The sequence below is a fragment of the Oncorhynchus keta genome, unplaced genomic scaffold (genome assembly GCF_023373465.1).
Source record: "Oncorhynchus keta strain PuntledgeMale-10-30-2019 unplaced genomic scaffold, Oket_V2 Un_contig_17958_pilon_pilon, whole genome shotgun sequence".
NCBI classification, from domain to species: Eukaryota; Metazoa; Chordata; class Actinopteri; order Salmoniformes; family Salmonidae; genus Oncorhynchus; species Oncorhynchus keta.
In genome coordinates this window covers 6,763-19,700 of record NW_026280671.1, presented here as the reverse complement: position 1 = coordinate 19,700, position 12,938 = coordinate 6,763, and the positions used below count along the sequence as shown (strand labels likewise).

At 42.9% G+C, this 12,938-nt stretch overlaps 1 protein-coding gene across 1 annotated transcript; it reads left to right on the top strand.

Annotated features, from left to right (window-relative positions):
* Window positions 1–2,896: 2,896 nt before the first annotated feature.
* Window positions 2,897–9,899, top strand: LOC127919964 (zinc finger protein ZFP2-like). Its single transcript, XM_052503789.1, has 3 exons — window positions 2,897–2,907; window positions 2,955–3,324; window positions 8,495–9,899. The coding sequence occupies exons 1-3, from the start codon at window positions 2,897–2,899 to the stop codon at window positions 8,819–8,821; spliced, it is 708 nt and encodes a 235-aa protein (XP_052359749.1). The 3' UTR covers window positions 8,822–9,899.
* The last annotated feature ends 3,039 nt before the right edge of the window (window positions 9,900–12,938 follow it).

Here is a 12,938-nt window from a genome sequence, read left to right as displayed (position 1 = left end):
ATTTATTAAAGCATGAATCAAAACAACCACGCTGCGCTTTGGTCCGCCTCTCGTTCAGATGAAGAAAACCATTACAATGTAAGCCTCATATCTGAGGCTATTGTATAAACAGTGTTATGGTAATGTGGCTGTATTGTTTCACAAAATTGTACCAAACTGACCAGTTCGTAGCTGGATTCTTCACCGATCTTTTATACCTTCTCCAGAACATAAATGTTGTTCGGACCTCATTCTATGAGTTTGAAGAAATTCCTTTGTTCTCTATGAAAAGTCACTCTCTCTCTCTATACTGTGGCCATGAGGAGATAATCTCCTCCAGGAATTTGACCTCTCTGACCACAGCAGCCTAGTTGTAGGAGACAGAGAGAGGGGGGGTGGTGCTGGCAGGGGGATGGTGCTGGCAGGGGGATGGTGCTGGCAGGGGGATGGTGCTGGTAGGGGGATGGTGCTGGCATGGTGCTGGTAGGGGGATGGTGCTGGCAGGGGATGGTGCTGGCAGGGGATGGTGCTGGTAGGGGGATGGTGCTGGCAGGGGGATGGTGCTGGTAGGGGGATGGTGCTGGCAGGGGGATGGTGCTGGCAGGGGGATGGTGCTGGTAGGGGAATGGTGCAGAGCTGTGTCCAAAGGGCAACGTCATTACACTGCCATGGATGCTATTTCTGCCCAGTCTCTTTCTTATGGTTGAGTCATGAACACTGACCTTAACTGAGGCAAGTGAGGCCTGTAGTTCTTTTAGATGTTGTTGTGGGTCCTTTTGTGACCTCTTGGATGAGTCGTCGCTGCGCTCTTGGGGTAATTTTCATAGGCTGGCCACTCCTGGGAAGGTACACCACTGTTCCAAATTCTCCATGTGTGAATAATGTCCCTCACCGTGGTTCGCTGGAGTCCCACAGCTTTAGAAATGGCTTTGTAACCCTTTCCAGACTGATAGATGTCAATGACTTTGTTTCTCATCTGTTCCTGAATTTCTTTGGATCGCGACATGGTGTCTTGCTTTTTGAGATCTTTTGGCCTACTTCACTTTGTCAGACAGGTTCTATTGAAGTGATTTATTGATTCAACAGGTCTGGCAGTAATCAGGCCTGGGTGTGGCTCGTGAAATTTAACTCAGCTTTCCAAAAAATGTGATTAACCACAGTTAATTCATGATTTAACAAATGGGGGAAATTACTTTGTCACAGGGCCATGAGAGTTCGGATAGCTTTTTTCCCTTAGTAAATAAAATGATCACTTAAGGCTGTTAAAGGCACCAGAGAGACGTGGCTCTATTGTACATGGGGATAACTGTATACATTTACATTAATTTAATTCAGGGTGGAAGGTAAAACCAAATAATTGATGGAATTGGCTCTAAATACTAGGGAGGGTGACAGGTCGCCTAGTGGATAGAGTGTTGGACTAGTAACCCAAAGGTTGCAAGATCTATTCCCTGAGCTGACAAGGTAAAAATCTGTTGTTCTGCCCCTGGACTAGGCCGTCATTGAAATAAAAATGTGTTCTTAACTGACTTACCTAATTAAATAAAGGTTAAATACTACATCATAATGAGCAGCAGTAGGTCAGGTGTTTTGGTTTTCCTCTGGTTATTTTGACAAATCACGATTTGGCAGGTGTTGGCGTCCTCCTCGTTCCATCATCTCTTAAGCTCACCAACTAACACGTATGAACCCAGAACTAAATCGAGCGGCTGACCAATTACGTGAGACGTTAGTTCTGGGTTAACCAAGATTAACTCTGGTGAAAGATGTGTTGAAGTCCACTGAATGCTCAATCAAAGGTTCTGAACATAAGACAGGAGGCATGACAAGTGTTATCAGTTTTGATATTTGTAAAAAAAAATATATATATACCACTTCCACATGAAAAATGTGCCAAAGTGATTGAAAATGTTGTGGAAAGTGGTGATCAGTGACACACTTCAGGAGAAATGTGATATTAGAAGTATGCACCAATCAATCAGAGATCCAGACTAAAGTAATCAAGTGTTTGGTCTAATGATATTCTATGTACAATACTTCCTGTGGTCACCAGGACAGAGCTAGCCCGTCCCCCTCCACCCTGCCGGAGTCCCCTGGTCACAACTCTCCTGGTAGCGCCTTACTGCTGGATCTGAAGAGGGTGTCTGTGTGGCTGGTCGACTGCAGGAAAACACCAGGGCAGAGTGGAACTGTGAGAGAAGGACATGAGGAGGGAGATTTGATTTCATCAAGTATGAACAATAGGGGGGGTGGATTAGACTACAATCTGATTCTGCATCTTCTGTTAATTCATTAATGAACATTAAACACTCAGTGGCCAGTAAATTATCGATCCAGTTTTGTGAATGGAGGGGGTTGTTACCTAATAAACTGGCCAATGAGTGTATATTGATGATAATGATAGCAGGTAGTCTAGTAGTTAAAAGCGTTGGGCAACTAATCGAAAAGTTGCTTGTTCAAATCTCTGAGCCAACTAGGTAAAAAATCTGTCTGTGTGCCCTTGAGAAAGGTACAAAACCCTAAATGCTCCTGTCAGTCGCTCTAGAGAAAAGCGTCTGCTAAATTAACAAAAAGAAAGTGTTTATGGACCCATATTTCCAAAACCTATTATTCAGTGTCTTTGTTTCACAGGTGACACCCCTCACCGTCGTTCTCTCAGTGGGAGGAGCTTATCATCTGGGGAGCCTCAACAACATGTTGCTGAGGAGACAGAGACAGTCTCTCCAGATCAGAACACCTCAAGAAACACCAGCAGAGATGTAGAGCGAAGAAACCTCACCACTGCTGCTCTGACTGTGGGAAGAGTTTCACTAGCAGGAGTGGCTTCATTATGCACCAGCGGCTTCACACCCGAGAGAAACCGTACTGCTGCTCTGACTGTGGGAAGAGTTTCACCTGTGCAGGAGTGGCTTCAAGTATGCACCAAAGGCTTCACACCCGAGAGAAACCGTACTGCTGCTCCAGTGTGGGAAGAGTTTCACCTGTGCAGGAGGTCTTAAAGTACACCAAAGAATCCATACTGGAGAGAAGCCTTACAGCTGCCCAGAATGTGGGAAGTGTTTTACTGCTTCTAACGCCTTCAAATATCATTTGCGAATTCATACAGGGGAGCGGCCTTACCCCTGCCTTGATTGTGGAAAGAGCTTCAACCAGTCATGCAACCTGACGACACACAAGCTAACACACACTGGAGTGAAGCCTTACAGCTGTGATCAGTGTGGGAAGAGCTTCAATCAGGCAGTCCACCTGACCACACACAAGCTAACACACACTGGAGTAAAGCCTTACAGCTGTGATCAGTGTGGAAAGCGCTTTGCTGTATCTTCCACCCTGAATAGACACCAGGTAACACACACAGGAGTTAAGCCTTATAGCTGTGATCAGTGTGGGAAGAGCTTTTCTGTAGTTTCCTCCCTGATTAGACACCAGGCAACACACACTGGAGAGAGAACTTATGTTTGTCTATGTGGGAAGAGCTTTGCTCTAGCTTCCACCCTGACTGCACATCAGCGAACACACACTGGAGAGAAGCCTTATAGCTGTGATCAGTGTGGGAAGAGCTTTGCTGTATCAGAAAAACTAATTATACACCAGCGAACACACACTGGAACACCTTATAGCTGTGATCAGTGTGGAAAGAGAAACCCTGAATAGACACAGCTGGAGAGAAGCCTTATAGCTGTGATCAGTGTGGAAAGAGCTTTGCTGTAGAAAAACTAACTTACAGCGAACACACACTCCTTATAGCTGTGAGCATAAAGAGTTCAATCAGGGAGCCTAAATTCACACAAGCGAACACACACTGGAGAGAAACCCTATGTATGTTTTTGTGGGAAGAGCTTTGCTCATTTAGGGCCAATGAAAAAACACCAGAAAGCAGAAATGTGCCGTATTTCCTCTCCCTCCTATCTGTCACCGGTTCCAGATCCATAAATAAAGGATCAATAGAAAACATCTAGTGAACAGTCATATCCATCTCTTTCTTGCTCTGCTTTCTTAACATAATGAACAAGGCAGGTCCTACAGGCCCTAGTTTTGTCGCACCTTGACTATTGTTCAGTCGTGTGATGAGATGCCACTAAAAAGGACTTAGGAAAATTGCAAGAACAGGGCAGCACGGCTGACCCTTAGATGTACACAGAGAGATGATATTAATAATATGCATATCAATCTCTCCTTGCTCAAAGTGGAGGAGAGATTGACTTCCTCACTACTTGTATTTATGAGAGGTATTAACATGTTGAATGCACCGAGCTGTCTGTTTGAACTACTGGCACACAGCTCGGACACCCATGCATACCTTACAAGACATGCCACAGGAGGTCTCTTCACAGTCCGCAAGTCCAGAACAGACTATGGGAAGCGCACTGTACTACATGAGTCATGACTACATAGAACTCTATTCCACAGTACTACATAGAGCCATGACTACATAGAACTCTATTCCACAGTACTACATATAGCCATGACTACATAGAACTCTATTCCACAGTACTACATAGAGCCATGACTACATAGAACTCTATTCCACAGTACTACATAGAGCCATGACTACATAGAACTCTATTCCACAGTACTACATAGAGCCATGACTACATAGAACTCTATTCCACAGTACTACATAGAGCCATGACTACATAGAACTCTATTCCACATCAAATAACTGATGCAGTAAAATTAGATTTAAGAAGCAGATTAAAGCAACACAAACTCTACCACAGACACATACACACACATAGAACTCTATTCCACATCAATAACATGCAGTAAAATTAGATTTAAAAAGCAGATAAAGCAACACAAACACAGACACACACACGATAACATACACACACGATTTGGATTTGGTACTGTAGATATGAGGCAGTGGTGGAGTAGGGGCCTGATGGCACACAGTGCTAATATATTGTAATTCTTTTTTTAATTGTATAAACTGCCTTAATCTCAATTGTCTCTAGGCTTAAAAATCCCTTTTTAACGTGTCTCCTCCCCTTCATCTACATTGATTTGAAGTGGCTTTAACAAGTGACATCCATAAGTGATCACAACTTTCACTTGGATTCCCCTGTTCAGTCTATGTCATGGAAAGAGCAGGTGATCATGATGTTTTGTCATCTCAGTGTATGTCCATTAATATGTTATTAATATATCAAGTCATAAAAATGTTAATTCCTCACTACATGCAAATATGAACTGGCCAGCTACATTTTTTTGGTTGTAAGCAAATCACAAAATCCAGAATTCATAGCGATTTCAGGACTTGGAGTACCGCCCTGTGAATGTGTATCCAGTTGATGTGAGAAAAATGTCTGTTTGTAGCCATCACTTTCAACCAGAGGATTTTGAAACAGAACTGAATTCTCAACTCTTGGGGTTGCCATGTCGTTGAACATTGAAAAGTGATTCTATTCTATCAAATTATTTTTTTCCTCTCTTTCATCTCAAAGATGAAGGCATCCAGTCAGCTAACATCAGCACAGCAGAAAAGAGGACAATCTGAGGTAGCTAACAAACTACATTTGTATATCTAAACCAAAATCTAGCTAGCTTTCCTGATACGCTGGCTAGACATTCCAAAGCATATCAATGTAATTTGCCAGCTGTTATCTGGCTATGTGATTTGTAATTTTGCAAGCTCGTTAGGTATTAGTAAGGAGGGGATTATGTGGGTGACTGACTGGTGTCTGGGGGGGGGTTAGGGGAGGAAGAGAAGCACCATCCTCAGTGACTTTTCAGAAAACAATTTTTTATAACATTTTAAGTTATCATTTTTAGATAAAAACTATTGTAAATATAATCATGTTACCAAGTAATTTATTAAAACATACTATTTTGCAATGAAGGTCTACAGTAGCCTCATCAGCACTCTGTAGGGTAACACCATGGTGTAGCTGGAGGACAGCTAGCTTCCATCCTCGTCTGGGTACAATGACTTCAATACAAAACCTAGGAGGCTCATGGGTCTCACCCCTTCCATAGACTTACACAGTAATTATGACAACTTCTGGAGGATGTCCTCCAACCTATCAGAGCTCCTGCAGCATGAACTGACATGGGGTTGTGTGTTTTTAATGAGTGTTGGGGGCAGCTGCTGAAAAGTACCTGGGTGTACAAGATTTTACTGCAGAAGAGTTAATAGATGTTTTGAGATGTCAATATATATATATTCTGAAATAATGGTAGGGTTGGTTGGTGGTGCAATTAAATGTGTGTGTCACATGTTACGTGATTGAAAACACCCACTACTGTAGAGTAGAGTAGTTCACTTTTTGGCCTATCCCTCTGTACTGGTATATCTCTACTCTCACCACTCCTCCCCCTTAACCCATCTTCCTCTACTTTCTTCACTGCCTCAGCATATGACAACTTCTGCTCTACTCTAACCCTGGACACCTCAACCTGCCTCTCTCGCACGGGACATTTCTGATCCCCAGCTCCATGGGCACCTCTACAATTAACACATTCCACTACTTTCCCCAATGCTACACATTCCTTTGTCTCATGCCCTTCTGCACACTTCTCACACCTTGGACCCTCCCTCCTACACACTGCTGCCACATAGGAACACCTTGGACCCTCCCTACTACACACTGCTGCCACATAGGAACACCTTGGACCTCCCTCACTACACACAGCTGCCACATAGGAACACCTTGGACCCTCCCTACTACACACTGCTGCCACATAGGAACACCTTGGACCCTCCCTACTACACACAGCTGCCACATAGGAACACCTTGGACCCTCCCTACTACACACAGCTGCCACATAGGAACACCTTGGACCCTCCCTACTACACACTGCTGCCACATAGGAACACCTTTCTGCCCAACAGAAACACAAACAATTATCACTAGACAACTTCTAGTTACTCCCTCCGATTCCACATTAGCTAACCTTGCTTGCTACCATCTGTATATCTATAATCCCATTTATTAACGTTAATCTGTTTTTGTAGTTAAAATAATTGATTGTCTCCAGTGTGTTGTTTTCATCTCTCTCCACCTTCCTCTCTCCACCTTCCTCTCTTCCTCTCTCCACTTTCCACTCTCCACTTTCCTCTCTTCCTCTCCACTTTCCTCTCTTCCTCTCTTCCTCTCTCCACTTTCCTCTCTTCCTCTCTCCACTTTCCTCTCTTCCTCTCTCCACTTTCCTCTCTTCCTCTCTCCACTTTCCTCTCTTCACTTTCCTCTCTTCACTTTCCTCTCTTCCTCTCTCCACTTTCCTCTCTCCACTTTCCACTCTCCACTTTCCTCTCTTCCTCTCTTCCTCTCTCCACTTTCCTCTCTTCCTCTCTCCACTTTCCTCTCTCCACTTTCCACTCTCCACTTTCCTCTCTTCCTCTCCACTTTCCTCTCTTCCTCTCTCCACTTTCCTCTCTTCCTCTCTCCACTAAAAATCAAATCAAATGTTATTGGTCACATACACATAGTTGGCAGATGTTAATGCGAGTGTAGAGAAATGCTTGTGCTTCTAGTTCCGACAGTGCAGTAACATCTAACAAGTAATCTAACAATTCCCCAACAACTACCTAATAGACACAATTTAATAGACACAAAAGGGGTGAATGAGAATATGTACATATAAATATATAGATGAGCAATGGCCGAGCGGCATAGGTAAGGTGCAATAGATGGTATAAAATACAGTATACACATGTGATAGGAGTAATGTAAGATATGTAAACATTTATTAAAGTGGCATTATTTAAAGTGATTGGGTCTCATTGTAGGCAGCAGCCTCTCGGAGTTAGTGATTGCTGCTTAGCAGTCTGATGGCCTTGAGATTGAAAACACTGTAACACTGTAAAATGATGATTTTAGATGAGGATGCTGTTACAGTAACAAGTTACATTGACAAGTGAATCTTGAGCAATGTTGCATGGGGCAGAAATTGCACCAGGTTACAACAATACCTTTTTACTGTAGTCTTCTGCTACATGCCACAATACCCCTATATCTGATGGTTTCTTCTATGTATGTACTGTATAAGGATACTGAAACTATAAGACTGACATTTTTCTCAACATTCTCCAAGTGGGATAACTAGCAGTAGTGTTTCTGGTGTTTAGGTTTTGCGTCACTGGTTATTCGAACAAGTCATGATTTTGCAGGTGTTACCATCTTTCACATGTTGAAGGGGACATTCAGCCCGTATCATGAAAGAGTGGGTCGAGCTCCTCGTTACGGATCTTCTCCTTGTTCTACCATCTGTTAAACCATCTGTTTACCTAATAAACTGGCCACTGAGTGTATATTGATAAGGGTGGCAGGTAGTCTAGTGGTTAAGAGCGTTGGGCCACTAATCGAAAGGTTTCTGGTTCGAATCTTTGAGCCGACTAGGTGAAAAATCTGTCTGTGACCTTGAGGAAGGTACTAAACCCTAATTGCTCCTGTAAGTAGCTCTGAATAAGAGCTTCTGCTAAATAACAAAACAGTTAAAAAAACGTGTTATCGTATTTGTTTATGGACCCACATTTGCAAAAACCGGTCTATTCAATGTCTTTGTTTCACAGGGGACTCTCCTAACCGTCGCACTCTCAGTGGGAGGGGCTTATCACGTTGCTGACGTGACAGAGAAGAGTCTCTCCAGATCAGTACATCTCAATAAACACCAGCAGAGACGTACAGGGAAGAAACCTCACCACTGCTGCTCTGACTGTGGGAAGAATTTCACAAGCCGAAGTGGCTTCATTATTCACCAGCGGATTCACACCGAAAGAAACCGTACTGCTGCTCTCAGTGTGGGAAGTGTCCAGGAAGTCTTAAAGTACAACAAAGAATCCGTACAGGATTCAGATGCTCAGAGTGTGGGAAGAGTTTCCCTACTTCTCAAACCTTAAAATTGCATCTGAGAATTCATACAGGGGAGAGGCCTTACCCCTGCCTTGATTGTGGGAAAGCATTGCTTATACACTGGAGTGAAGCCTTATAGCTGTGATCAGTGTGGGAAGAGCTTCATTCAGTCAGGCCACCTGACAAAACACAAGCTAACACACACACACAGGAGAAGCCTTATAGCTGTGATAAGTGTGGGAAGAGTTATGCTGTAGCTTCCATCCTGAATAGACACCACACTGGAGAGACACCACACTGGAGGACTGTTGGATATATGTGGGAAGAGCTTTGTTAATTTAGGACCAATGAGACAACACCAAAAAGCACAAACATGGCTTATTTCATCTCCCATCTATCCAACACCAGTTCCAGATCCCTTAATAAAGGATCAGTAGAAAACATCTAGTGAACAGTCATATCCATCTCCCATTCTTAGACAGTTGCTTTAGTCTGATCACCATGGTAACCTCTGTGCAGCATAATATGCAGCTCTGATCTGTCTGAACCTGTGATTGATTAAAATGCTCCTTTAAAATGATCAATAATACATTGGATAATAATATCCATGAGGTCCAGGTAATAACTATGCATACTGTCTCTTGTAACAATAGATTTATGTAATAAAACTGGTAAATGTAATGTCTTGTTGGTTAATATGGTAACATGTTGAATTGTAGTAATAAATTACTCAATTTAAAGTAATAAGTTACATTATGTGAGTAACAACTTTTTTTAATGAGTAATGTAATAATTTCAACCGATCATGTAATAACACCTAAACCAATGTTTTATGTGTTACCTCACTAATGTTAATGCACATATCACCCTCCACCAATTACAAACCTATGCACCTGTACTCACACACAAACACACACTCTTGTATTTGTCACATACACACGTTTAGCAGATGTTATTGCGGGTGTAGAAATGCTTGTGTTCCCAGCTCCAACAGTGCAGTAATATCTAACAAAATACAACAATACTCACAAATACAAAAGTAAAATATTGGAATTCTTGAAATGTACACACATGTACATTCATACACATACTTTGATCAACAAATAATCTGAATGAATCTGCAGGCCTTATAGTCAATGATCCAGGGTGCTCGGTGGGGCTCACCTCGGGTTGAAAATGTCTCATAGGGGTTTTCTGAAGGGCCATGTCCCTGGAGTTGAACATGTGTTCTATCACAGCAGCAATGGTAGCTTTCTGTGTGTGCCTGGTTCACACCCAGTTCATCTGTAACGATGTGCGCTGAGAGTCGGGAAGCAAGTTCAGGGAGTGAGTGTGTTAATGAATAAATGAAACAACACACAGACATGACCCAGGAACAGAAACAATGGCGCCTGGGGAAGGGAGTGACATATAAAGGGAAGGTCATCAGGGAAGTGATGGAGTCCAGGTGAGTCTGAAGACGTGCAGGTGCGCGTGACGATGGTGACAGGTGTGCTCCATAACGAGAAGTCTGATGACCTAGAGGTCGGAGAGGGAGCACACGTGACAACATCCCTGTAACATCTTGTAGGAATTACATTGTCTTCCCAGCTGTTCAATGAAGACATGTCAGGCCCAGGCACACCTGTTGCTTTACTAAAAATCAAGATGTCATTTTTAGGACAAATCTGAAAATGAAAGTGTCAAACCAGCGTGAAAAGATGATCTAGTAATTCCACGGGTGATTACATCAGACTGAAGAAACTAGAATGAGTTTCAAGCATCATTACCAGAATGATCAGGATGATATTAATGGGACTCTGTTACTCTCTCCTGATACCACTGTTGTGGGCTATACTCGGCCTTGTCTCAGGATGGTAAGTTGGTGGTTGAAGATATCCCTCTAGTGGTGTGGGGGATGTGCTTTGGCAAAGTGGGTGGGGTTATATCCTTCCTGTTTGGCCCTGTCCGGTGTCTCGGATGGGGCCACAGTGTCTCTGACCCCTCCTGTCTCAGCCTCCAGTATTTATGCTGCAGTAGTTTATGTGTCGGGGGCTAGGGTCAGTTTGTTATATCTGGAGTACTTCTCCTGTCCTATTCGGTGTCCTGTGTGAATCTAAGTGTGCGTTCTCTAATTCTCTCCTTCTCTCTTTCTTTCTTCTCTCGGAGGACCTGAGCCCTAGGACCATGTCCCAGGACTACCTGACATGAGGACTCCTTGCTGTCCCCAGTCCACCTGGCCATGCTCCTGCTCCAGTTTCAACTGACCTGAGCCCTAGGACCGTGCCCCAGGACTACCTGACATGAAGGCTCCTTGCTGTCCCCAGTCCACCTGACTGTGCTGCTGCTCCAGTTTCAACTGTTCTGCCTTATTATTATTTGACCATGCTGGTCATTTATGAACATTTGAACATCTTGGTCATGTTCTGTTATAATCTCTACCCGGCACAGCCAGAAGAGGACTGGCCACCCCACATAGCCCGGTTCCTCTCTAGGTTTCTTCCTAGGTTTTGGCCTTTCTAGGGAGTTTTTCCTAGCCACCGTGCTTTTACACCTGCATTGTTTGCTGTTTGGGGTTTTAGGCTGGGTTTCTGTACAGCACTTTGAGATATCAGCTGATGTACGAAGGGCTATATAAATAAATTTGATTTGATTTGATTTGATTAACTGACTGCTATTATCTCATAGAACAAACGTATAAGATCTCCTTAGCCTGTGCTGACCCTATTTTTCCCATTAGGATGGCTGAACGAGCCAAATGTAACTAATTTCATTGTTATAATTCTACAAACTGGCGAGATCTGAAGCTCTGTTTAGCTCAACATTGACATGATTGGTTGACGGTAATTGGGGGCGGTACTTCCTGTATAAACACAAACGTCGTCTCTTGACTACTTCCTTCCAGCAGTGATGAGTATTCTACAATGTTTGTACAATTCATCGTTGTCAAAGCCATGCTTAATTAATCCGTTAAAAGAGCAAGGAACAGTATGCAGTGCGACACACAAAAAAAGAAAAAACAACACCAACAATAATTTTTGGGCGTTCATAGCCATGGTTGTCAACTGTACCGCAGGTGTAGAATGTAAAACACAGTGGATAGATGTTGTGGTGGCAGCTGTAGAGAACTACTTGGGTGTACAATATTTTACTGCAGAGTTATAATGTGTCTGGCCTGGTGTTGAATCAGAGGGCCAACGTAGTGGAATAATGACGTTTAAATGGGTGTAGGGTTAGTTGGTTTTTCACAAAGTGCAATGAATTAATACTACAGAATAGTAGCCTGATACACAGCCAATACACTTGCTGGAGGTATGAACCTATAACAATTGTTTATGGCGGACCGCCATAATACCAAAGAAGAAGAAGACCACTTCCTTCTCAACTGCTTCGAGGCTGCTCGGTGAAACGGAAGTATAAGTACATTGACAACTGCGGAGATTGCATTGCTGTTAAGTGCTGCATGACAACTGCAGACGTCGGATTGAACATACTTTGGGTTTTACTGGTTCGCTGCACGGACAGCGCAGCGGTAATCAGTCTGGTATTTCATAGGCGTCCATTACTGGGCCTTAGAGAATTACAACTATCTGGACTCTCGAAGAGGACGTTGTTCCAACAGACTCGTATAGGGTTAGACGATAACAGACAGCAGGATTCTTGGTGAATAGGGTGTTGAACGTTTTCCTGACTTTAATAGATCAGGTAAGATCTTATCCATGATCTTTCTGAAGTTAGGTTAGCCTACATCAAACATTTTATTGTCACAAATTAAATCTAGTTTTGATATTTAAAAGGACGTTTGATGGCTCTGGTATAGCTGTTCTTTATCTGAACGCTGTAACAACGAAAGTAACTGTAGTGGAGTCTAGCTACAGATTTACTGTCACTTTTTTTGAAGAAGAAATGATGAAGAAAAAATAGCTTCAACGATGGATCGGGTAAGTTTTATTTTACAGTATGCTTACTGTGGTGTATAACATGTCTAGGCCTATTTTTCGTCATCTTTGATCTTCCATTTCCATTTGAACAGCTGGACAAAATAAACAGTGACGGTAATTAAAAACTTGGGATATTTTATTGTTTGCTCTAACCTGTTCGTTCATATGCCTTGAAACAGCCGTGACAAGAAGACCGTGGCAGAATAAATTCAACCACACCTTTTTGTGTAATCATAAAACCGGA

Bases quoted from the DNA above. Each gene is read 5' to 3' on its own strand.
- LOC127919964 (XM_052503789.1), top strand. The intron at 3,325-8,494 runs GTAACACACACA...TTTGTTTCACAG, and splicing joins CCACCCTGAATAGACACCAG to GGGACTCTCCTAACCGTCGC.